At 63.2% G+C, this 24,714-nt stretch overlaps 3 protein-coding genes across 8 annotated transcripts in view; 2 read left to right on the forward strand and 1 right to left on the reverse strand.

Annotated features, from left to right (window-relative positions):
* Positions 1-1,434: 1,434 nt before the first annotated feature.
* Positions 1,435-10,531, forward strand: U2AF1L4 (U2 small nuclear RNA auxiliary factor 1 like 4). 5 transcript variants are annotated; one of them, XM_038382845.2, is made up of 9 exons: positions 1,435-1,519; positions 6,172-6,259; positions 6,450-6,516; positions 6,774-6,823; positions 7,499-7,597; positions 7,792-7,925; positions 8,780-8,875; positions 9,233-9,362; positions 10,093-10,229. In XM_038382845.2, exons 1-8 carry the CDS (start codon positions 1,476-1,478, stop codon positions 9,315-9,317), a joined length of 663 nt encoding a protein of 220 aa, XP_038238773.1. In that variant the 5' UTR covers positions 1,435-1,475; the 3' UTR covers positions 9,318-9,362; positions 10,093-10,229. The 5 variants fall into 5 exon arrangements, with proteins under 5 accessions (XP_038238773.1, XP_038238771.1, XP_043357923.1 ...); XM_038382843.2 differs by lacking the exon at positions 9,233-9,362 and having other exon boundaries at positions 10,093-10,530; XM_043501988.1 differs by lacking the exon at positions 10,093-10,229 and having other exon boundaries at positions 9,233-9,638.
* A 3,654-nt stretch (positions 10,532-14,185) lies between these two features.
* On the forward strand, positions 14,186-18,077 carry IGFLR1 (IGF like family receptor 1). 2 transcript variants are annotated; one of them, XM_038382635.2, is made up of 8 exons: positions 14,186-14,384; positions 14,925-15,132; positions 15,433-15,622; positions 15,809-15,914; positions 16,050-16,209; positions 16,370-16,471; positions 17,048-17,140; positions 17,225-18,077. In XM_038382635.2, the coding sequence occupies exons 1-8, from the start codon at positions 14,274-14,276 to the stop codon at positions 17,533-17,535; spliced, it is 1,281 nt and encodes a 426-aa protein (XP_038238563.1). In that variant the 5' UTR covers positions 14,186-14,273; the 3' UTR covers positions 17,536-18,077. The 2 variants fall into 2 exon arrangements, with proteins under 2 accessions (XP_038238563.1, XP_043357920.1); XM_043501985.1 differs by lacking the exon at positions 16,370-16,471 and having other exon boundaries at positions 14,208-14,384.
* Positions 18,078-18,545: 468 nt separating this feature from the next.
* KMT2B (lysine methyltransferase 2B) overlaps positions 18,546-24,714 on the reverse strand; it is a 34,931-nt gene continuing 28,762 nt past the window's right edge. Inside the window, 11 exon segments of the mRNA XM_038382633.2 lie at positions 18,546-19,601; positions 20,040-20,169; positions 20,464-20,547; positions 20,732-20,839; positions 21,103-21,280; positions 21,423-21,497; positions 21,732-21,869; positions 22,163-22,260; positions 22,353-22,451; positions 22,722-24,123; positions 24,440-24,658. Of these exon segments, the coding sequence (XP_038238561.1) occupies positions 19,326-19,601; positions 20,040-20,169; positions 20,464-20,547; positions 20,732-20,839; positions 21,103-21,280; positions 21,423-21,497; positions 21,732-21,869; positions 22,163-22,260; positions 22,353-22,451; positions 22,722-24,123; positions 24,440-24,658 (2,807 nt within the window). The 3' untranslated portion in view covers positions 18,546-19,325.

The following is a 24,714-nucleotide window of genomic DNA, read 5'->3' on the forward strand; positions in this document are numbered from 1 at the left end:
GCTAAAGTCAAGGAATAACATGTCCACTGCTTTCCCCTCATCCACGTAGCCAGTTATCTCGTCACAGAAGGCAATTAGATTAGTCAGGCATGACTTGCCCTTGGTATATCCATGCTAACTGTTCCTGATCATTTTCCTCTTCTCTAAGTGCTTCAGAATTGATTCCTTGAGGACCTGCTCCATGAGTTTTCCAGGGACAGAGGTAAAGCTGACTGGCCTGTAGTTCCCAGGATCCTCCTTCTTCCTTTTTTTTTTAAAGATGGGCACTATATTAGCCTTTTTCCAGTCGTCTGGGATCTCCCCTGATTGCCATGAGTTTTCAAAGATAACTTCCCGCGATGTCTGTAACTCTGCGGTACTGCTGTACATGTGTAACCCACACACCTCCTGGGTGTGCTGTTCTGTCCCATCTAGTGGCACTGAGACCACTTTGAGCACTGATTCTCAAACTTTTGTACTGGTGACCCCTTTCACACAGCAAGCCTCTGAATGCAACTCCCCCTTATAAATTAAAACCACATTTTTATATATTTAACATTATAAATGCAGGAGGCAAAACAGGGCTTGGGGTGGAGGCTGACAGCTTGCGACCCCCATGTAATAACCTCGCGACCCCCTGAGGGGTCCTGATCCCCAGTTTGAGAACCCCTGACTTACAGAGAGAGTGAGAGAAAATGAGTCTGCTCTACAGCCTTAGATAAAAGGCAGGTGGCTTTTAGCTCATTTGTAGAGGCTCCAGGTTCGATCCCACCTGTCGATAACTGGGGTCTGTCAGGGTTACACGTTCTCAGGAGAGCTGAACTTCCAGACTCAGCATTGTCTCCCTCACCTTCCTGACATTACAGGGGGGATGTATGCAGTCCCAGGGTGTGCTACCCATAGTGGTGTGAGGACCCAGGCACATGGGCTGCAACAAAACCATTTTCATGTGGCTTGAAACACTGTGACAGGGTGTCTCAGCCGGAGGAGCCGGGAGGGCCACATCCCCCCGACTTGTCACCACAAGAACCATGCCTTGGGGCGGGTGGCCGGGCAGCCGGGGCGCCTTGCACAGCACAGCCCTGGGCAGCGGGTGCTGGGACGTGCTTGCCTGGGAGAAGGGAAATTTTTTAAAAAATGCTTGCACCCTATTTTTGCAAACCCAGCAGGGTGCCCCTCCCCCCGTGCCAGGGCTTTGCCCCCTGCCACCCTCTGGCAGCACCTCATCCCTAACCTGAACCCCCGGGTCCTGTTCCCCCCCTCCTGCCCCTGCCTCCAGCTGCTTCACCCCCCCACCCAGATTCCGCCCCAGACCCTGCCCATCCTCCCCACTCCAAGGAAGGGCAGAGCGAGGGCAGCGGCTTCAGCAGGTGTTACTGAGCATGCGCATCCGGACCGAGCATGCTCAGTACAAGCCAAACCGCCCAGTCAGTCCGGGGCCTATAGGGTGGGGACTACAATTCCCAGCGTGCCCCGGGGCGGCTGGAAGAGGGAAGATGGCCGAGTATCTGGCCTCCATCTTCGGCACCGAGAAAGACAAGTGAGTGGGGGGAGGGGGCAAAGGTCAGATGACCAGGACTCCTGGGTTCTCTCCCTGGCTGGGGGGGGGGGCTGGGAGTCAGGACTCCTGGGTTCTCTCCCTGGCTGCGGGGGGGGCTGGGAGTCAGGACTCCTGGGTTCTCTCCCTGGCTGGGGGGGGGGGCTGGGAGTCAGGACTCCTGGGTTCTCTCCCTGGCTGGGGGGGGGGGCTGGGAGTCAGGACTCCTGGGTTCTCTCCCTGGCTGGGGGGGGGTGGGGGGGGCTGGGAGTCAGGACTCCTGGGTTCTCTCCCTGGCTGGGGGGGCTGGAGGGGGGCTGGGAGTCAGGACTCCTGGGTTCTCTCCCTGGCTGCGGGGGGGGCTGGGAGTCAGGACTCCTGGGTTCTCTCCCTGGCTGCGGGGGGGGCTGGGAGTCAGGACTCCTGGGTTCTCTCCCTGGCTGCGGGGGGGGCTGGGAGTCAGGACTCCTGGGTTCTCTCCCTGGCTGGGTGGGGGGCTGGGAGTCAGGACTCCTGGGTTCTCTCCCTGGCTGGGGGGGGTGGGGGGGGCTGGGAGTCAGGACTCCTGGGTTCTCTCCCTGGCTGGGGGGGTTGGGGGGGGCTGGGAGTCAGGACTCCTGGGTTCTCTCCCTGGCTGGGGGGGTTGGGGGGGGCTGGGAGTCAGGACTCCTGGGTTCTCTCCCTGGCTGGGGGGGTTGGGGGGGGCTGGGAGTCAGGACTCCTGGGTTCTCTCCCTGGTTGGGGGAGCTGGGAGTCAGGACTCCTGGGTTCTCTCCCTGGCTGGGGGGGCTGGAGGGGGGCTGGGAGTCAGGACTCCTGGGTTCTCTCCCTGGCTGGGGGGGGGGGGCTGGGAGTCAGGACTCCTGGGTTCTCTCCCTGGCTGGGGGGGGGGGCTGGGAGTCAGGACTCCTGGGTTCTCTCCCTGGCTGCGGGGGGGGCTGGGAGTCAGGACTCCTGGGTTCTCTCCCTGGCTGCGGGGGGGGGCTGGGAGTCAGGACTCCTGGGTTCTCTCCCTGGCTGCGGGGGGGGCTGGGAGTCAGGACTCCTGGGTTCTCTCCCTGGCTGGGGGGGGGGCTGGGAGTCAGGACTCCTGGGTTCTCTCCCTGGCTGGGGGGGGGGGGCTGGGAGTCAGGACTCCTGGGTTCTCTCCCTGGCTGGGGGGGGTTGGGGGGGGCTGGGAGTCAGGACTCCTGGGTTCTCTCCCTGGCTGGGGGGGCTGGAGGGGGGCTGGGAGTCAGGACTCCTGGGTTCTCTCCCTGGCTGCGGGGGGGGCTGGGAGTCAGGACTCCTGGGTTCTCTCCCTGGCTGCGAGGGGGGCTGGGAGTCAGGACTCCTGGGTTCTCTCCCTGGCTGCGGGGGGGGGCTGGGAGTCAGGACTCCTGGGTTCTCTCCCTGGCTGCGGGGGGGGCTGGGAGTCAGGACTCCTGGGTTCTCTCCCTGGCTGCGGGGGGGGCTGGGAGTCAGGACTCCTGGGTTCTCTCCCTGGCTGCGGGGGGGGGCTGGGAGTCAGGACTCCGGGGTTCTCTCCCTGGCTGGGGGGTTGGGGGGGGCTGGGAGTCAGGACTCCTGGGTTCTCTCCCTGGCTGGGGGGTTGGGGGGGGCTGGGAGTCAGGACTCCTGGGTTCTCTCCCTGGCTGGGGGGGGTGGGGGGGGGCTGGAGTCAGGACTCCTGGGTTCTCTCCCTGGCTGCGGGGGGGGCTGGGAGTCAGGACTCCTGGGTTCTCTCCCTGGCTGCGGGGGGGGCGGGGAGTCAGGACTCCTGGGTTCTCTCCCTGGCTGCGGGGGGGGGCTGGGAGTCAGGACTCCTGGGTTCTCTCCCCTGGTGGGGGGGGGGGGCTGGGAGTCAGGACTCCTGGGTTCTCTCCCTGGCTGGGGGGGGGGGCTGGGAGTCAGGACTCCTGGGTTCTCTCCCTGGCTGGGGGGGGGGGGGCTGGGAGTCAGGACTCCTGGGTTCTCTCCCTGGCTGGGGGGGGGGGGGGCTGGGAGTCAGGACTCCTGGGTTCTCTCCCTGGCTGGGGGGGGGGGGGCTGGGAGTCAGGACTCCTGGGTTCTCTCCCTGGCTGGGGGGGGGGGGGCTGGGAGTCAGGACTCCTGGGTTCTCTCCCTGGCTGGGGGGGGGGGGGGCTGGGAGTCAGGACTCCTGGGTTCTCTCCCTGGATGGGGGGGGGCGGGGCTGGGAGTCAGGACTCCTGGGTTCTCTCCCTGGCTGGGGGGGGGGGGCTGGGAGTCAGGACTCCTGGGTTCTCTCCCTGGCTGGGGGGGGGGGGGCGGGGAGTCAGGACTCCTGGGTTCTCTCCCTGGCGGGGGGGGGGGGGGCTGGGAGTCAGGACTCCTGGGTTCTCTCCCTGGCTGGGGGGGGGGGGGCTTGGGAGTCAGGACTCCTGGGTTCTCTCCCTGCTGGGGGGGGGGGGCTGGGAGTCAGGACTCCTGGGTTCTCTCCCTGGCTGGGGGGGGGGGGCTGGGAGTCAGGACTCCTGGGTTCTCTCCCTGGCTGGGGGGGGGGCTGGGAGTCAGGACTTCTGGGTTCTCTCCCTGGCTGGGGGGTTGGGGGGCTGGGAGTCAGGACTCCTGGGTTCTCTCCCTGGCTGGGGGGGGGCTGGGAGTCAGGACTCCTGGGTTCTCTCCCTGGCTGGGGGGGGGGGCTGGGGTCAGGACTCCTGGGTTCTCTCCCTGGCTGGGGGGTTGGGGGGGCTGGGAGTCAGGACTCCTGGGTTCTCTCCCTGGCTGGGGGGGTTGGGGGGGGCTGGGAGTCAGGACTCCTGGGTGCTCTCCCTGGCTGCGGGGGGGGGCTGGGAGTCAGGACTCCGGGGTTCTCTCCCTGGCTGCGGGGGGGGGGGCTGGGGTCAGGACTCCTGGGTTCTCTCCCTGGCTGCGGGGGGGGGCTGGGAGTCAGGACTCCTGGGTTCTCTCCCTGGCTGCGGGGGGGGGGCTGGGAGTCAGGACTCCTGGGTTCTCTCCCTGGCTGCGGGGGGGGCTGGGAGTCAGGACTCCTGGGTTCTCTCCCTGGCTGGGGGGGGGGGCTGGGAGTCAGGACTCCTGGGTTCTCTCCCTGGCTGGGGGGGGGCTGGGAGTCAGGACTCCTGGGTTCTCTCCCTGGCTGCGGGGGGGGCTGGGAGTCAGGACTCCTGGGTTCTCTCCCTGGCTGGGGGGGCTGGAGGGGGGCTGGGAGTCAGGACTCCTGGGTTCTCTCCCTGGCTGGGGGGGTTGGGGGGGGCTGGGAGTCAGGACTCCTGGGTTCTCTCCCGGGTTGGGGGGGGCTGGGAGTCAGGACTCCTGGGTTCTCTCCCGGGTTGGGGGGGGCTGGGAGTCAGGACTCCTGGGTTCTCTCCCGGGTTGGGGGGGCTGGAGGGGGGCTGGGAGTCAGGACTCCTGGGTTCTCTCCCTGGCTGGGGGGGCTGGAGGGGGGCTGGGAGTCAGGACTCCTGGGTTCTCTCCCTGGCTGGGGGGGCTGGAGGGGGCTGGGAGTCAGGACTCCTGGGTTCTCTCCCTGGCTGCGGGGGGGGCTGGGAGTCAGGACTCCTGGGTTCTCTCCCTGGCTGCGGCGGGGGGGGCTGGGAGTCAGGACTCCTGGGTTCTCTCCCTGGCTGCGGGGGGGGCTGGGAGTCAGGACTCCTGGGTTCTCTCCCTGGCTGGGGGGGGGGCTGGGAGTCAGGACTCCTGGGTTCTCTCCCTGGCTGGGGGGGGGGCTGGGAGTCAGGACTCCTGGGTTCTCTCCCTGGCTGCGGGGGGGGCTGGGAGTCAGGACTCCTGGGTTCTCTCCCTGGTTGCGGGGGGGCTGGGAGTCGGGACTCCTGGGTTCTCTCCCTGGCTGCGGGGGGGGCTGGGAGTCAGGACTCCTGGGTTCTCTCCCTGGCTGCGGGGGGGGCTGGGAGTCAGGACTCCTGGGTTCTCTCCCTGGCTGCGGGGGGGGCTGGGAGTCAGGACTCCTGGGTTCTCTCCCGGCTGCGGGGGGGGCTGGGAGTCAGGACTCCTGGGTTCTCTCCCTGGCTCGGGGGGGCTGGGAGTCAGGACTCCTGGGTTCTCTCCCTGGCTGGGGGGGGGGGCTGGGAGTCAGGACTCCTGGGTTCTCTCCCCTGGCTGGGGGGGGGGCTGGGAGTAGGACTCCTGGGTTCTCTCCCTGGCTGGGGGGGGGGCTGGGAGTCAGGACTCCTGGGTTCTCTCCTGGCTGGGGGGGGGGGCTGGGAGTCCGGACTCCTGGGTTCTCTCCCTGGCTGCGGGGGGGGCTGGGAGTCAGGACTCCTGGGTTCTCTCCCTGGCTGGGGGGTTGGGGGGGCTGGGAGTCAGGACTCCTGGGTTCTCTCCCGGGTTGGGGGGGGCTGGGAGTCAGGACTCCTGGGTTCTCTCCCTGGCTGGGGGGGCTGGAGGGGGGCTGGGAGTCAGGACTCCTGGGTTCTCTCCCTGGCTGGGGGGGCTGGAGGGGGGCTGGGAGTCAGGACTCCTGGGTTCTCTCCCTGGCTGGGGGGGTTGGGGGGGGCTGGGAGTCAGGACTCCTGGGTTCTCTCCCTGGCTGCGGGGGGGGCTGGGAGTCAGGACTCCTGGCTTCTCTCCCTGGCTGCGGGGGGGGCTGGGAGTCAGGACTCCTGGGTCCCAGGCACTCTGGGGGTTGCTGGCACCACCAGCCTCTCGCTCACTAAACGTCTCTGGCCCTTTTCCAGGGTTAACTGCTCTTTTTACTTTAAGATCGGGGCTTGTCGGCATGGAGACAGGTGTTCCCGCCTCCACAACAGACCCACTTTCAGCCAGGTGAGCCTAGCAGTGGGGCTCCGGGCCGCAGAGTCTGGAGGATCAGGATGCTGCCACCTCTGGGGCGGGGAACAGCCACACACAACGCCACATGGGGACTGCTCACCTGGTGCTGGGACGCGGCCATCTTTGGGCGGGGGGCAGCTGGGGAACACGGACACTTCATTGTGTCTCCATCTCCCATTTGTAGACCATCGTCCTGCTGAATCTGTACCGGAACCCGCAGAACACGGCCCAGTCGGCAGACAGCTCGCACTGTGAGTACCCGATACCCCCTCCTGGCCCAGCTGCATGAGACACGGGCTGGGGAAGTGCACAGCCTCCCAGCCCTTCCCATCCCTTAATACCCTGGTGCGCCTCTGTCCATGGTCCTGGGCACCGCCTTGCTTGCGAGGAAGCTCGTTGCCTCCCTCTGGAGATGCCCCTCACTCCTGGTGACAGGAGGCACAGAGGGTACCGCATGCAGCTTGCCCGTTGTCCGACAGCAGGGTGAGTCTGTGTCTCTCTCCTCCAGGTCATGTCAGCGATGTGGAAGTGCAGGAGCATTATGATAATTTCTTTGAGGTAAGTCACTGAAAGCAAGCTAGGAATAAAGAAAAGGAGTACTTGTGGCACCTTAGAGACTAACACATTTATTAGAGCATAAGCTTTCGTGAGCTACAGGAAGTGAGCTGTAGCTCATGAAAGCTTATGCTCAAATAAATTTGTTAGTCTCTAAGGTGCCACAAGTCCTCCTTTTCTTTTTACTCTAAGGAGAGTGATCGCTTAAGATGAGCCATCACCAGCAGGGGGGTGGGAGGAAGAAAACCTTTCATGGTGACAAGCAAGGTGGGCCATTTCCAGCAGTTAACAAGAACGTTTGAGGAACAGTGGGGGGTGGGGTGGGGTGGAGAAATAACATGGGGAAACTAGAACCCAGGAGTCCTGGCTTCCCCCTCCCAGCTCTAACCGCTAGACCCCACTCCCCTCCCAGAGCTAGAATAGAATCCAGGAGTCCTGGCTCCCAGCTCCCCCCACTCTACGACCACCAAACTCCACTCCCCTCCCAGAGCTGGGAATAGAAGCCAGAAATCCTGACTGCATCTCACATCAGGCCAGCCATCCTGATGTGGTATCACTGTGCAGCTGTTCCCCAGCTGCCCTGCCCCAGAGATGGCTGCATCCCAGGGCCAGGCGAGCCATCTCTGTGCAGTGTCGCTGGGTATTCGCCCCATGAAGCTCATTCTGTTCCTGTGCCAGGAGGTCTTCACGGAGCTGGAGGAGAAGTATGGGGAGATAGAGGAGATGAACGTTTGTGACAACCTCGGGGACCACCTGGTCGGCAATGTCTATGTCAAGGTAACCACCAGCGCCCTCACCCGAGCCAGCCAGGCCCTGCCCTGGGGCCAGATCAGGGCCAGCACCCGCTAGAGGAGAAAGCCCCTCTGCCCCATTCCTCCCACCCTCCCCAAGCCCGCCAGTACCCGCCCTGGGGCCAAATCAGGGCCAGCACCCCCTAGAGGCAGGCCCTTTTGACTCTTATTCCTCCCCAGTTCCGGCGGGAGGAGGACGCCGAGAGGGCCGTGGGGGAGCTGAACAATCGCTGGTTCAACGGCCAGGCCGTGCGGGCCGAGCTGTCCCCAGTCACCGACTTTCGCGAGTCCTGCTGCCGCCAGTATGAGATGGGGTAAGTGACCGGGCATAGGGATGGCACCTCTGGGACTCTGCCCTCGTTAACCCCTCAGGGATCCCCCTTTGCTGGGCGCCCAGGCCCCATAATCTCTCGGGATCACCTCTCCCAAGGAAGGTACCTCCCCTCCCCAGCAAGTACCCACTGAGTGCCCGGACCCCATTAACCCTTGGCAGTGTTCCCTCTCATTTTTTCCACCCATGTGCAGAATGAATTTTATGTGACAGGTCACCTCCATATTGGTGCACCTAGCAAAATTCATGTGGTGGGGTGGGGCCGAGGGATTCAGAGCGTGGGAGGGGGCTCAGGGCAGGGGCAGAGGGTTGGGGGGCTAGGAGTGTGGGCTCTGGGGTGGGATTAGAGATGAGGAGGGGTTTGGGGTGCAGTGGGGCTCCCTGGGGCTACCATGGGGAGAGAGGACCCCCCCATTTCTCTGTCCCCACAGCAGCACCTGGGCTGGCGGGGAGAGGCGCCTCTCCCCCAGCCGCAGCAGGTCCGGGCGGGGCGCAGCGCCTGTCCCCCAGCGGCGGCAGGTTCAGGGCCGGGGGAGGTCTGGGCCTTGGGGAGAAGCATCTCTCCCTGCCTTAGCCCTAAGCACCTGCGTGGCACTTAATAGGCAGCTGTGTGGCCACGAAGGGAGGGAGCTGAGAGCCTTGGGGATTCCTCTCCCCGGGCCGGTACCCGCCAGGTGCCCGGGTCCCGTTAACCCTTGTGGATCCCTCTCCTCAGGCAGGTACCCGCCAGGTACCCCAGCCCTGTTAACCCTTCAGGGTCAGTGCCCCCTGGGCATCACCAGCTGCCACAAGATGCCCCCATTGCTGACCATCATCCCCTTGATCTCTGCCCCCCAGGGAGTGCACGCGCGGAGGGTTCTGCAACTTCATGCACCTGCGGCCGATATCCCGAGAGCTGCGCCGGCAGCTCTACGGGCAGAGCCGGTGCCGGCGGTGAGTGGGGTCAGGGGGCCTGGGCTCCTGGGGCGTGACTGGAGGGCGGGAGCAGCTCTGCAGAGTCAGCTGCTGTCCCGGAGCAGGGGGGCACAGGGGTCCTGCGGGGTCAGGGTAGTGAAGTCCCTGGGCTGTACAAATGAGGTTGTGGGGTGCTGGGGCAGAATGGGTAGCAGGGGTCAGGGGTGCTGGGTGAATGATGATGGTAGGGTGGAGGTATAGGGGCTGAGGGGCAGTGCCCTCGAGAGGGAGCTCAGGAGGGAAGAAAGGGTGACACAGCACCCCCTGGGGGGCAGGAGGAGCTCTAGGGGCCGGGGGGTGAGGCCATGGCCATGCTGACTTTGTTCTCTCCCCCAGAGCCCCGTCCCCCTCACGCTCCCACGACCGGTCCCGGGGCAAGAAACGCCAGCGCTCACCTGACCATCGCTATGGACGCTTCTGACCCCTCCCTGGGCTCCTTGCCTTCCCTAGCCTCCCCAGCCACCAGGTCAGCCCCCCAACCTGCCATAGACCCAGTGGAAGTGCGGCGGCTGGAGCCCAGTGGGAGGGTTTGGGGATCCCTAAGGCCCCTCTCTATTTACATTCTGCTAGTCTAACCCAGCGTAGCCCATGATTGTACTGGGGGGGCCTGTCCCCAGCTGTGAAGTCGGTAGCACCCAGGCATCCGGGGAGCAGTGCTCAGGGAGGGATGGTCTGAACTTTGTCCCTCTGCCTGTGTGGGATGTAGTGATGAGAGCTGGAATACACTAGACATGATCCACCACACTACTGTCTCCTTCACCCTGGTTGCAGCATGAACTAGGGGTTACGTCGTTTGGCAGCAGGAGGCGCATTGCCATGGGGAGGGGGCAGGGGGCCATTGGGGGTGCTGTGCTGCAGGGAACAGGGTTGGGGCACCGTGCTGTGGGGTTGGAGGCATGGCAGGGAGTGGGGGGCTGTGCCATGGGGTGGGGGGCATGGCAGGAGGGGCCATGGGGCTTGGCAGAGGGCACTGTGCCGTGGGGTGGGGGGCATAACAGGGGGCGCGCCATGCTGCACGGAGTGGGGCGGGGGGGCCATGCTGTGGGGTCGGGAGCACAGTGCTGCAGGGCGCGATGTGGGGAGCCTTACTGCAGGGCAGGGAGCGCAGGCGGGGAACTGAGTCTTGGTTTGCATTTGTCCTGTTGAGTTCCGTTCCCGAAATGAGGTTCGCTCCTGTAAAATGGGTTGTCTTGCAGCTACGGCCGAGCTTCCCGCCAAACCTGGCGCTTCCTCTGGCTCAGCAGGACGCCGCCCATCTCCGGGCCTGGTTATTTCCCCAGCTGTAGAGCAGCACAACCACGGAATCAGCGTCTGCGTTTTGACCTTTTCAGCGATGTTAGAAAACCGGGCCAGCTGCTTTTCCTCCTTTCTGCGTCCATGCTTTGTACAGCGGAGTCGTGTTGCGCTGCCAAGGGACTCCTGGGGGATTGTGCACGGCTTCGTGTGCACATAATTAACGAGTCCTGCTGCATGGTTGCTGCAGTTCTGCCTTTTGCCCACCAGAGGGCGCCGTGGTGATAGAACAAAGCTGCACCTCCCCACCAATGAGAGAAGAATAAGAGCCAGCCTTCTTCCCAGTGCCTGCCAGGCCAGGCCAGAAGACAGGGGCTATGGGGAGACAGACAGCGTGGGGTGCTGGGGGGTCAGACAGGGGCTCACAAGGGCTAGTGGGGGAGGACAGACTGGGACAGGGGCTCAATGGGAGTGGAGGCACAGAGCCATAGTGGGGAGGGAGGTGCAGGGCCACATGGGGATGGGGTGAGGTGCGGGAGCAGAGCTACATAGGGATGGGAGTGGCTGGGTGGGGACACAAAGCGACAGAGGGGATGGGGAAGGGGTACAGGGACACAAAGGGACAGAGGAGGGGTGCTGGACCACTTGAGGATGGGGGTAGTGGGTGTCTGAGTGGTGGTGGAGGGACACATAGGGGTGCAAGAACACATGGGGACTGACTGAAGAGGCTTGGGGTCAGCCAGGGTCTGCATGAGGGAACCTCCTGAACAGTCCCTCCCCACCCCCCCAGAAAAACCCTCCAAGTTCACACGTAGGCTCCTTCCCATCAATTTACTTCCCTCTCCCTCAGCAACTCCGTTACCCCGGATTCCCCCAAGCCTTTGCACTGCTTCTGAGGGGTGCAGGAAATACGGTTCTGTATTGTAGTTTAAATGCATTATTACTCAGAGTTCTGTATTAATATACCTAGTAAGGAATCTATTTGTCAAAAAACATTTCCTGAATATTTTCTGTTGTCTGTAGGGTTACAAACATACTTGCTGACAGGTATTTTGAAATAAATGACCAAAAATAATTGAAACTGGTGTGATTATATTGTGTTATGCAGAATTTTAAAACGTTGTGTGCAGAATTTTTAATTTTTTGGTGCCGAATTCCCCCAGGAGTAGCAAGGGCAGTTCTGGTAACAAGGCACAAACACAATATTTTCCAAGGGTTTCTTCTTTCTTCAAGAAAACGCCCTTCAATAGGCTGGAGCCAGATGTGAAACAAAACCTTTGGCCTTTAAAACGACGTGCTGCAGTAAGGGTGAAATGCATGTAGTGACTGCAGGGACTGTTTGGGTGCGCGATGAGCCCGGTTTGGGTGTCTAACGAGGTGGGTAATTATAAACCTTTGCTTTTAGCTAGCACTTCCCAGCAGCGGATCTTCAAACTTGTCACAAAGTTGGTCTGTTACGACACTGGGGTGGGTGTTTAACTGTCACGCTGTCCCAGGTGGCTCCCACAGATTGTCACAAGCAGAGCGGATACCCCCAGACTGGTGGTGTGGTCTGTAATTAGATTTCCCTGATCCAGTAACAGATGAGAGCGCCTGGATCATGGCACCCATCTCACCACGGAGTCCCAGACAGTCCCCTTGGGTTCTCCAGTCTGTCTTGCCACGCAGACAAGCTGGACTTAGTGATCAATGGTCACTGACACATTCAGGTCGCGTCCAGTCCCAAAAGACCACTCACCCCAGATCCACGGGACCTATATATCAGTGGTTTTCAGCCTGTGTCCGCAGATGTTGTGGGCTGCAGACTATCCAAACTCTATTCAAACCTTTTTAGGGGTCTGCAGATGAAAAAAAGGTTGAAAACAACTGGCCTAGATCTTCCCCCAAAGAGGATGCCTATAGTTTATTACAGGATCAGCCATCTATTAACTAGGAATGAGAGAGTTATTTACAAGTTAAAGCAAACAAATGTATGTTGGCGGGGTCCAGCTCCCTCCTCCCTCTCAGTTCCCAGACCCACTTTGCCGGAAAATAGCTGTCCAGAGTCCCGTCTGCAGGCAATTGGATGAGTTTATTGTGGCTAAACAAACAATCTTCTTCCGAAGCCCATCACACCAGTCGGGCTATTGCTAGATGCCGATAGTTTTCCTCTTCCTCTCCTCCAACTACAATTCTATATGCTGATAGAACCCCCTTCTTCTCCTGACCCCTAGCTGCGCCCGCTGACCTTGGCAAATATAATTATACTGGTAGTGCCCCTCCCCTGGTACCTCCCCTTTCCATACACAGTCATGTTCTGTTCTGGGGGGTCCTGAGGCTGGGGTCGATAAGACTGCCTCTTTTGGTCATGGTCACGGTCACTCTTCTGCAGACTCTGTGTCTCCTCCTTACACCCTCCCCTGCCCTCCAGCTACTTGGTAACCCTTGCAACCCCTTGCTCCATTAGCCCCTTATCTTCAAGGGTACCAGCTGTGGGGGAAAGGAGCGGGGGGCAGCCTGGAGCTTTCACTTACATTCTCTTACTTGCTTATTTAGCCTGTTTAAAAGCAAAGCAAGATTATTATTGTTTAGTCTCTACCCTATTTACTTTACATTCTCCTAACAACCAACACACACTGATGAGTTACCATCTGATCTGAAGAGTGACTGAGGTTGTAGTGATCTGTCTTTTGGGGCAGACCCCCTGGGACCTCTGGCTTCAGTGAGAGCCTCTGGCCCTGTCCGACGTCAACCAGCCCAGATGGAAATTGTTCCTGTGACTTTCTTTGATTTCCTTCATTCAGCTTCTAAGCCACCAGCCGAGCTTCCCTGCACAGAGCAGTTCTCCGGTGGGACAATCCTTCGCATTGCAAAACGTTTTCAGAGATTTAAAGCAAAACTCACGTCTTTCCTTCTTGCCGGGAATGCCGACATTGCAAGCGAGATGAATGCAGGCAGCAATATACAAGCCTGTCACAGAGGCTAAACCCTAAATCCATTCTCATTAGACTAATACCTATTCTGAGCAAAACTAGCATACAGGTGACCTGGTCTGGCCTTCAGCTATGAATAACTTGGGAATCTGTGAAATTCCCACAAGGCGACTATCTGCGCCTTTCGATTCTTACACCCCTGTCGAACTCTGGCCTTGTGGCTTTGCAGAACTTGTAGCTCTTGGTTTCTCCCGACTGCTCTGGATTCACAGAAAGAGGGGAAAGAAGCTTCTGGCTTTTTCAGCTCCCAAGCAGTGGTGCGATTTGGAATGAACTGGGCCCAAAAGACAAAAAATGTTCCCTTTGCACCTGCCCCATAAACTGCATCCCAAATGCTGATGGTAAAAAGCTTTTCTCCCCCACAGGAACTGTACCAGCCACAGGGGGATGGCATGCCCAATGCTGAGATGCAGCCACCACTGGCGAGGGGCAGCCAGGGAACAGCCACACATAACGCCACACAGGGACAGCTTGCCCGACACTGAGATGCAGCCACCTCTGAGGGTGGGGCAGCTGGGGAACAGCCATGCAGCACCAGCCCCAGGATTATAGTAGTGAGAGCGTTCCACGCAGTGACCTTCATTCTACGAAGAACCATCTCACCCATTCTCAGTCCTGCCCATTTAGTGTCACTGGCTTTTCCTGCACTCACATCCCTGTATTTTGTCTAGATTCATCAACTGCAAGAACCTCAGAGCTGGCCGGGTCTCAGTGCCGGGTGAGCCATTCCTATGCGACAATACGTGCGGCCGCTCCCCAGCTGCCCTCCCTCCCGCCCCCCCCGGCCAAGATAATTGCATCTCAGCACCTGGTGAGCCTTCCTCATGTGGTGTTCTGTGCGGCTGTTCCCAAGTTACCCTGACCCAGAACTGGCTCCATCTCCATGCCAGGCAAGCGGTCGCCATGTGGCGTTATGTGTGGCTGTTCCTTGGCTGCCCTGCCCCAGATGTGGCTGAAGCTCAGCGCCTGGTGTGCCATCCCGTCTGGTGTTTCGTACAGCCGTTCCCCAGCACCTCCACCCCGGTGGTGGCTGGGTAATCCCCACGCGGTTGGCAGTGCTGAGTTGACTAGTTATATCAGCCTCAGCTGACTGCTGTTTTTCAAGCTGGCAGGAAGTGTGCAGAGTGGAGACGGGAAATGGGGGACAGGCTGGGGTAGGGGAGGCCAGCACCATGGAGTCCACACGCCTTACAGAGGTGAGCAGCGAAGCAGACACGTGCAACTCGCCAGCCCAGATGAATGTGGTGGGACAGCAGGAAGGACCATACACACGCCAGGCAGGGGTGAGAGCCTGGGGGACAGCTGGAGCTGGTAGGGGATCGGGGGGGGGGGGTACAGGCTGGTGGAATTATGGAGGGTGTGTGGGGAAGGGGTACAGACTAAAAGGGTGAGCTGGGGGGAGGGGTACAGGCTGTAGGAGTATGTTTAGTGGGGTGGCTGTGGGGAAGGGGTACAGACTAAAGGGGTGATCTGGGGGGAGGGGTACAGGCTGTAGGGGTAGGATTAGTGGGGCAGGGGCTGAAGCAGCCAGGGGGCCTGTGGGGAAGGGGTACAGGTGGGGCGGGTTGATGTGAGCTGCGAGGTTACAGGCAGCTGGCTGGGGGCAGGGGGCGTGGAGAATGGGGATTTAAGGACCTGGATGTGGTTGGGCTCAGGGTCAGCTGTGGGGGGTATCAGCAGGGGCAGTGGCTGGGGGAGGGAGTAGCTGGGATGTGGGGGGTTACAGCCCCGGGAATATGGGGGGGTTGGAGTGAGCTGGAAGATGTGGGGGGGCTTGTGGGTGAACCCCACATCTCCACTCCCCACATTCCCCCCTCTCCCAGGTCCCAGCACATCCCAGCTCCCCTCTCCCCCCCACGGTCCTTGCCATGTTGCTGCCCCTGCTTCTCTGTTTCCTGCCACCCCCCGGCGCCTGTGTGAGGGCCCGGGACTCCCTGTCCAGAAAGTGCAGCCACCTGCAGTATTGGCACCAAGAGGCTCAGGCCTGCGTCCCCTGTGAGATCGGCTATGCACACCTTGTCCCACTGCGTGGTGAGTGGGGGAGGGGCAGAGAGGGGTGAGCAGGGGCACCATGCTGCGGGGTGGGGGGCTCATCAGGGGGCACCATGCTGTGGGGTGGGTGGCTTGGTAGGGAGTGCTGTGGGGTGGGGCGGGTGGTCAGCAGGGGGCCCTGGGTGCAGGGTAGGGGGGGGGCGCCATGCTGCAGGGAGCGGGGCAGGGGGCTCCGTAGGGGGCATTGTGCTGTGGGGAGGATGATCAGCTGGGGACCCTGGGCTGCGTGCTGTGGGGCACTGTGCCATGGGGCTCTGACCCACTCCACGGTCTCCCCAGGGCGGGAGTTCACCGTGAACTGCGGCATGAGGGACACCGGCGGCCGCTTCGCAACTCCCAGCCAGGAGTGTCCCCCCGGATCCTTCAACGACGGGCAGTTCCTGCTGTGTCCGCCCTGTTCCCAGTGCCCGCCCGGCACCCAGCTCAGCCCCTGCAACCCTCTGCAGGACACCCAGTGCTGCCCCCCCGGGTATGGCATGGACCCACCTTGGCTAGAGCAGGGGCTGGGCGTTAGGATGGCTGGGATCAATCTCTGGGCCTGGGGTGGGGAGTGGGGTCTGGTGGCTGGGCCCCAGGACACCTGGGTTCATTCCATGGCAGCGGGGGAGGGGAGCTGCTCTTTGCCCCGTTTGACAGGCTGCTCTTGGCTCCACAGGCAGCAGCGGGGACCGGATGGGAGGTGCCAGCCCCAGTGCTGCTTCCCAGACCACCAGTGTCACCCTGAGGTCCGGGCTTACATCCACTGCAGCAGCTCGGCAGAAGTAGGTGCCAGGGGTGGGGAGCCCGCGTCAGTTAGAGTGGGGGTCTGGGAGCCAGGACTCCTAGGTTCTATTCAGACTTGGGCGGGGGGGGGGGTCAGATGTGTTCATTCCCAATTGCATGGCTCTGCCTTTCAGGCTCCCGGCGCCGAGTCTTCTGCCTCCCCTAGGTCCCCCACTTGGCTTCCGCCTTCAGAGGTACCGGGGGGCTCTGGCCATGCCCCAGGCTCTGCTTCAGCCCCCACATCTGGCACCCCTCAGTGCCCTGGAGGGCACGAATCCTACAGGGACACAGCAGGTATGTGGGGTCTGTCAGCGCCCCCTGCTGGGCCAGACCGGGTCTGGAGTCCCAGGGAGCTCCCCCCACAGCCACCCACCCTGTGCCCACAGTGGCCCCTGCTGGCCAAGGCCAGAGTAGCCAGGAGCTGTCCCCGTGACCCACTGTCGCCCCCTTGCAGGCTATGGTGTGTATGTCGCTGTTCTGACGCTGCTGCTGGTGCTGCTGGCTGGGGCCTTAGCCCTCCTTGTCTGGACACAGCGTGGCCTATGCCCCCACCAGGGTGAGTAGCCAGCCAGCCCCACGGCTGCCCTGCACCACTGCCCCCCTTCTGCCCATGCTGGAAGAGACCCCCAGCTCCATCAAGCCCCTCCCCCTGCTGAGAGCCCCTCCCACTGCCCATCAGGCTCCTCCCCCATACCCCAGCCTCTCCATCCCCCACTCCCATTTTCCTTGAACTCCTGAGGCAGAGGCTAGGAGGAGCCTGCCCCCTTGGGAAGGGCGGGATCTGCTCTGTTCTGGGAGGAGCTCCGTGGAAGAGTGGGAGGAGCCTGCCCCCTTGGGAAGGGTGGGATCTGCTGTTCTGGGAGGAGCTCCGTGGAAGAGTGGGAGGAGCCTACCCCCAGGGAAGGGCTGCTCTAAGCACTAGAAGCCCATATCCTGGGGGCAGTGCTCCTTGGACAGCAGGTGGGGCCTAGCCCCTCAGCTGATGCTCCTTGTGGAGCAGGTGGGGGCCTAACCCTTGGGAGGCTGAAGCTCTGCTCCATGAGCAGTGGGCAGGGTTCTGGTAGCTGCTCAGTGCTCCCCTCGGGCTGGGGATCCAGGGCCCCAACCCTCACCTCCTCCTTCTGCCCCCCAGCCTCCAGCCCCATGGCTGAGCCCCATCGGCTGCTTCCCCCCCAGAGTGCAGACAAGACATCTGGCATCATAGCACCCCCTGCTGGCCATGCAGGTAGGTATGGCTCCCTTCCCCCACCAGCCATGCCTACACCCACCCATCCCATGTCCCAGCTCAGCCCTGCTCTGTGCCCTACAGGCCTGTGGGGGGTGCCGCTGCAGCACCTGCTGGATGAAGTGGATGTGCTGGAGGAGCTGATCATGCTCCTGGACCCGGAGGGCAAGGCCGGGGGCGGGACCCGGCACCTGGCTGCCCGCTACGGCCTCTCAGCCACCTGGACTGACTACGCCTATTCCCTGCGCAGCACACGCAGCCCCCTGCGCGCCACCCTGGAGACGGTGGCTGCCCGCCAGCCCGATGCCACACTGGGGCAGCTAGCCGGGCTGCTGGCTGCCATGGGGCGCAAGGATGCCCTACAGGTGCTGGAAAGGGTGCAGGTGGGGGTGTGAGCTGCCTGCCTGGACTGACGCTCAGACCCCCTGCCACCCCCAGGAAGGAAACAAGCCAGGACCTTGTTCACACTGCCCTCTAGCTGCGCCTCCTCACTGCTACAGCCCCCTCCCCATGGCCAGGGGGGGCAGGCCACTGGGGTTCCCATCTATCCCCCTCGGCCAGAATTAAGAGAGCACAGGACAGCTGGGTTCTCCACTGCTGGCCTCTTCCTGAGCGGGGGCTACACACCAAGAACCATCAAGGAGCCTAGTTACAGTGAAGACCAGGACACCTGGGTTGCCAGGGGGCAGTATTTAGAGCAGGCTTTGCCCCTCAACCCTCCTCTAGCATGGGGGCCATCAGCCAGAGGGGCTGCCCTCCGCAACCTAGTCTCAGAGCCCATGGTGCACCCGGTCACATCAAAGGCCAGCCGGAGGCACCAAAGCCACACTGGAGACCTTGACACCACCACCAAGCCCAGGAGACCGGAGCGTCTGGGGCAGAGGATCTGAGTAACTGCCCGGGGGACAGCTTGCCCAGCACTGAGATGCGGCCACCTCTGGGATGGGGAACAGCTGCACATAATTCCACATGGGGCCAGCCCCTGCAATGAACCAGGCCCGAGCAGCAGGCACAAGCCCTGAAGGTGGCTCGGGAGCCAGCGGATGCTGCCCAGTGGAACTCTGCCTGGAGGTGTGAGACGAGGGAGGAACGGAAATACGTCCCACAGTCGCAGAGCACCCCCCTCGTCCAGCATCCTCCTCCTGGTGTTAGAGATGGTGACTTTGGCCAGAGCCAGGTGGAGGAGGCTGGGGAAGCAGCAGGGAGCTGTGGCTGCCCCAGGCCTGAGCCAATGGAACAGAGGAGGCCCTGTTGCAGAGCAGGAGGGAGGAGCGGGGGCAGGCCTTTCCCAGCTGGGGGCATGTGCCCAGACCCCCCCAAACCTCTGGGCATCTCCACAAAGCCCCCCCCCCCGCATGAGAGCACCCTCCCTTCCCCTGGCACTTATGCGAGGAAGAGCACAGCATGTGAAAATGGCCATTTATTTAAAATTATACCAACGGGGCGGGGCCGGGGGGCACAGGGCCGACTCACCGCTTTAAATAAAAAAGTGCATAGAAAATAAACAGGTTTAGAAACATCTGTACAAATATCTACAGGGTTGGGGGGCCATTGGGGGGCCTGCCCTGGCCCCCCACCCCCCACTCACACCCTCCCCGTACAAAAAGGAAAGCAGCCCCCGTGCCAGAGCTGGGAGTTCAGTCTCAGGAGGCAGGGGCTGGGCAAACTCACCGTCCCCCCCCCCCCCCACACACACACACACCTCTTGCCTCTGCTAGTGCAGACAGCAGCGGGATTATTGTGCACCCCTGCTCTGGGGTGAACCCCACTAGCCCAGCCCACATTGGGGGCTCTGAAAGGGGGCAAGACCCTGTTCCCCAAGGGGCCTGCCCCAAGTCAAGTCTTGCTCCTCCCTGCCCAGGAAAGGGGGGCAATTGAGGGGCAGAAGCCACAAGCTGCCCTGGAACCAGGGGCAGGTGGGGGGGAAAATGGGGAGATCACAGCAGAGGAGTCTGGGGCACCGGGCCCTGCCCCCAGAACTAACAATAGGGGCCCTCCCTCCTCAGGCCAGTGTCTGGGGGTGTTGAGCAGCTGGGCTCCCTCACCCCCCAAAACCCAACCCCGGGCTGTTGGGGGCCTGGAAGTGGTCAGGGGATGAGGGGGAGGTAGCAGGAAATAGGGGGATTCTGGAGAGGCCTGATTCCAGCCCCCAAAAGGCAGGGGCCCCAGGCAGAACAGTGAGGCGCTAGTTGAGGAACCGGCGGCAGCGCTTGGCCCCGCAGTTGCAGGGCAGCTTGGAGCCAGCGTCCTCAATGGGGAACTTGTAGTCATAGGTGAGCTCCTCGCCGCGGAAGATGCGCCGCAGGGCGAAGATCACGATGTGCTTCTGCCCCTCCACATGGATGACACGCGAGTAGCAGTTGGGCTCGCACGAGTGGTTGATGAAGCGGGCAGCATTGCCATGCATTGTGGCATCCACCACGTCGAAGTCGTCAATGCGGAACATGTAGCAGCCGATGCCCTGCGGGGCGGGGGGCGGGTCACGGGACACTCCATGGCCGCTGCTGGGCCCCCAAGCCGGCAAACCCGCCCCAGCCGCTCCTCCGCACCCCCTGAGCCAGCAAACCCCCCCCCCGGCCTCCTGCCCCCAGCACCAACCCCAGCAACCCCTCCCAATCCCCTGAGTCAGCAACCCCCCCGGCCACTCCTGCCCCGCAAGCTGGCAACCCACTCGCCGCAACCCCCACAGCCACCAACCTCCACCCACCTACCCCTCTCCTGCCCCCCAGCACCGACCCCCACAGAGCAGCCCCCTCCTGCCCTCAGCCCCTATGGACCAGGCCCCAGCAGCCCACCTCCTGCTCCCCCAGTGCTGACAACCTCCCCCCAGCGCCACCATCCCCCACCCCCAAGACTGAGCCTTTCGCAGCAAAGCTCCCCCAGCCCAGCCCCCCCGCACCTTGCCGTCGTAGTACTTCTCACGCTTGTCTGTCAGCACCGAGCGGATGACGATGCCCGAGTACTCAATGACCATCTCGCCCGCATCGATGGTGCGTTTGCAGAACAGCCCACGCCCGTGGATGGCTGACCTGGGGGGGGGCGGGGGCACACAGGGTCAGCACCAGAGCCAGGCCTGAGATCAGAGGCAGCACACTGGGGGGCGGGGGGAAAGGAGGGGAAGGCAGGCAGCGCTAGCCGAGCACCACAGGGAGGCGCCCCAGGGAGCAGGGCAAGCCAACAGCAAGCGTCCCCAGGGCAAAAGGAGCAGAGTGAGTGGGGGCGCCAGCTGTAGCCAGATGTCATTTCTGCCCCCCTGTACATGCTGTGTAAGAGTGGGGCCATGTCCTGGGCCCTGGGATGGGCTGGAGGGGGTGCTGCATTACCTGTACACACCCACAGCCTCCTTGGAGGTTCTCTTGAGGTGCCGGAAGCGCATGGCCATGGGCAGCTCCAGGCTGGTGGCTCGTCTGGGGAGAGCAGGACACAGAGCGGATCAGAATCGAGCCCACCCAGGCCCCCGCCAATAGAGACAGGGCAGCCCTCCCAGAGCTGGGCACAGAACCCAGGAGTCCTGGCTCCCAGCCCCCCTGCTCTAAGCACTAGCCCCCAATCCCAGGAGTCCTGGCTCCCAGCCCCTCCCCGCTCCATTACCTGGTGGATTTCAGCTGCACCTCATCCTCTTCCTCGTCATAGGTGCCGCCCTCAGGCAGCGTGCGGTGCTGCGACGCCAGGAAGTTGAACATGTCAAAGGTGCATTTCCTGGGGAGGGGGGGCAGGAGGGCAGGATTAAAGCACCATCGACCCCTCCCCCATTCCCACCCACATCCCAACCCCGATCAACCCTGCACCTCCCACCAACCCCCATCCTGCTCCTGACAGACCCCTCACCCTCCTACCCATCAGCTTGCCAGCCCCACCCCCAAGGGCATCCTCACCCCAGGGTGGATTCCCAATTCTGGGGGGTCTCCCCCACTCCCCGAGACCGGACCTGCCCCAGCAGGTACACGTCCCCTCAGCCCCACCTGACGTAGACCTCGGCGCGGGCGCAGCCATTGGGGTTCAGGGGCAGTGACTCCTCCTCGTCCTCGTGCTGGTGGTAGCGGAACTTGTATTTGTGGCAGGACTTGGCGCCGTGCAGCTGCTCCACCAGGAAGGTGACGGCGTCATGGTGCATACCCAGCAGGCGCACGCCATTCATGCCTGGGGAGACCCCCAGGCATCAGAGACCAGCATGGCCTTGAGCCCCGCCCCCACCCAGAGCTGGCAGAGAACCCAGGAGTCCTGGCTCCCAGCCCCCCTGCTCTAACCCACAAGATCCTAGGCCAGGGCTCCCCACACTCACCAGCAAATGACAGGTGCTTGAGGCGGGCATTGGCTCGTGCCTCCTGCACCCTCTCAATCACGGCCTTCCAGGCACCTGGGGAGAGAGCAGGGGAGAGCATGAGCCCCTGGGCTGCCTGGCACTCCCACAGCCCTGTGCCCCATTCCCTACTCCTCCCTCCGCCCGAGCCAGCCAGTCCCCTCCCTGAGGCCTGATCAGAGCCAGTGCCCCTTGGAGGGGAAGGCCCAGTGTCCCTTTCCCCCACTAGCCAGTCCCCTCCCATGGGGGCTGCTCAGAGCCAGCCCCCCCTGGAGGGGAAAGGCCCCATACCGTCAATGCTGTCAGCCAGCACGCTAAGCCCATCCTCATTGCTGATCTCGAAGCGTAGGTGTGGCTGGCTCTTGGGTGGTGCCTCATTCTCCTTATCCTCGCAGTACAGGGCGTCCTCGTCAGAGCTGGACAGCTCCCCTGGGGGCAGAGAGTGAGAATGGGGCGGGGTGGAACAGGGCAGAGCATAGCTGGCCCTGGCTCATGTCTCCATGACACCTCCCACAATGAGGGACTGAGACCCTGCTCCAGTCCCAGGCTCCCCTCTGCCTACCAGCCAAGCCCTGCAACACGGCATCCCCAAACCCCCTCACAGCATGGCATGATGCCCCAACCCCCCCCCCGCCCTGCTCCTCATGGCACAGCGCCCCCCCATCGCCCCCTGCACAGCACCACACCAGTCCCACTCCCCACACTGGCTGCCCGGGCATTACCTGTGTAGCGGTGCCACGTGGGCTCTGGCGGAGGCTCCAGGCTGGGATCCGGCATGCGGGGGCTGCACTCCGGGACGAGGGAGGGATCCGAGGGTGACCTGCAGGGGGTCAGGCAGAGGGAGCTCAGCATGGATGGGCCACCAGCCGGGAAGGTGGGGCAGGGTGGGCGGCCAGCAGGGCTCACACTCACCCCGTACTGCCCCCATCACTCAGTTCCGCCTGCTCCTTCAGCGCCACCAGCTCCAGGACGCTCTTCACCGAGGGGGTCTTCATCCGCACCCGGCCGGGCCTACAATGCCAGCACAGCAGTGGACTTAGGGGGCAGGCAGTGGCAGCTTTGGGTTGGGATTAAGTTGCCCTGATAGAGCGGGGCAGGTTGTGGGGAGCCCAGGGCTGGGATAGGGGGCTGTGGGTCAAGATTGAGGGGTACTGGCAGAGCTGGGGGGGCTGAGGCACCCCATGGCACAGATCTAACATGCCCTTACAGGGAGGCATGCACTGTGCGGCCATGTCACAGATTGCACTACTCCCCACAGCTTGTGGGGTTGGGGTCACCTACCTGGGGCCCTGCGGGGGGCTGGTGAGGCCATTCCTGCTCTGGCTGTCAGGGGCACCAGCTGGCAATGCAGGGGGCAGCGGCTCCTCATCTTCCTCCAGCCTGGGCCTCTTGGGGGGGGCACCAGCGACGGCAGAAACCCTCTTGGCACTGCTGGGGAGCTGGTGGGGGTGTGGCTGGGGTGGGGGGACAGGCAGGTGGAGCAGGCCTGAGTTGAGGGCCAGGCGCTGCAGCAGGCAGGGCTGGGGCAGCCCCAACGAGGGTGTGACCAGGGCCGAGGGGCCCAGGGTGAGCTGCCCCCCAGCACCCGGGGGCCGCAGCACATTCATCATGGGCACCATGCTGAGGACAGGCGCTCGGATGGTCCAGGTGGGCACTGGGCTCCTGGCCACACCCAGCGGGGCTGCAGCACGGAAGATCACTGTGCCCAGGCTGGCTGGGGGCTGTGGGGACAGAGCCGGGCCTGGCTTGGCGGGGGCACCCGGCCCCTCCAGGCTGCCCCCCGCCAGCGCCTCCTCCCCGCCCTGCATCTTGACGAACACCTGCCCCAGCTTGTTGACCAGGATGACCTTGGAGCCAGGCTTGGGCGGGACGGGCGCCTCGGGGCCCAGCACCCGGACGCCCGGGCTCCCTGGCACCCAGCCCAAGGCACGGGCCGGCTCGGGCGCGGGGCCTGCCTCACTGCCATTCACGCTGGGCTCCGGGGCCTTGCCCTCGCCCAGGTTCTTCAGCACAAAGTCCACAATCTCTGAGGGCAGGTCCTCGGGCGGGGGGGCGGGGCCAGCCGACCCCTGCTCTGCCCCTGGCTCCACCCGCTTGCCGTTGGCACCCCGCCCTTCGCCCTCCCCATCGTCCACCCCATCCAGCTGGTCGATGTGGGGCAGCGGTAAGTCCAGTGGGTACGGCGCCAGGTCCAGCTCCCGTGTCACCACCGTGCGGGGAAAGCGGAAGTAGCGCCCAGTGCCCCCAGCCCCTTCCTCCTCCTCGTCTTCATCACTGGGGCCGGCCAGGGGCAGGCCAGGCGAGGAGCAGGGCCCCCGCCCCTCACCCCCCACCTGGAAGGGCTCATCCAGCAGGCTGTCATCGAACTCCAGGTCCGAGACGTTGAGCTCATCGAAGGCCAGTTCGGGGGGCACGCCGGGGGGTGAGGGCAGCGCCGGGGGGGAGGTAGGTGGGCCGGGCCTGGCTGAGGTAGGGGGGTGCTGTGGGCTGCTCCCCGGGGGAGCGGCTCCTGCCCTGAGAGAGGTGGGGCCCGGCGGCCGAGTCCTGGCGGGGCGTGGGGGGGAGGGGGCCCGGCGCGGAGGTGGGCGTGGCGAGAGGGGGCTGTGGCGCCGGGGGCGGCGCAGTGGCGTGAAGTCCGGGTCGCCCACCGTCAGGATGTGGTGGGCCATGGACGACGTGCTGCCTGAAGGGAGGAAACGGGGGGTGAGATGCTGGCACCAGGTTTGGGGGGACCCTGCACACCCCTCCCAGGCAGCATCAGACCACCAGCCCAGAAAGTATCTCACAACCCCAGGCCCACAATACTGCCCCCAATCTCAAACCCCAAACTTTGCATCCCAGAACCCCCTAGGCCACAACTCCTCCCCCCATCACCCAACACACAGTGCTTGTTTCCCAGAATCCTTTGAGAGACTGGGCCACGAGCAGCAGCCCACCCTTCTCCCTCCCCCCATAGGGCAACCAGCCCTGCCCCTCATGACCAGGCAGGGGGCACTTACCGGGTGATGGCAGCGGCCGGGAGGAGACCCCAGCCAGGGGCCGGCGCGTCGGCGAGTAGTTGGGCACTTTGATGCGAGCTCCAGCCAAGGAGCGGGGCACGGAAGCGGCGGCCGGCTCAGGGGGAGGCAGGGGCCCCGGGTTGCAGGAAGGCGAGTGGCACTCTGGTGCCAGCATGGCAGGCGCTGCGCCCGGGAGGTGCAGATCCCAGAGGTGAGCATCTGAAATGGGAGCAAAAACAACATGCTAAGTAGAGTGAGGAGCCGCCTACGGCACG

The sequence above is a fragment of the Dermochelys coriacea genome, chromosome 24, assembly GCF_009764565.3.
Source record: "Dermochelys coriacea isolate rDerCor1 chromosome 24, rDerCor1.pri.v4, whole genome shotgun sequence".
Taxonomy (NCBI): Eukaryota; Metazoa; Chordata; order Testudines; family Dermochelyidae; genus Dermochelys; species Dermochelys coriacea.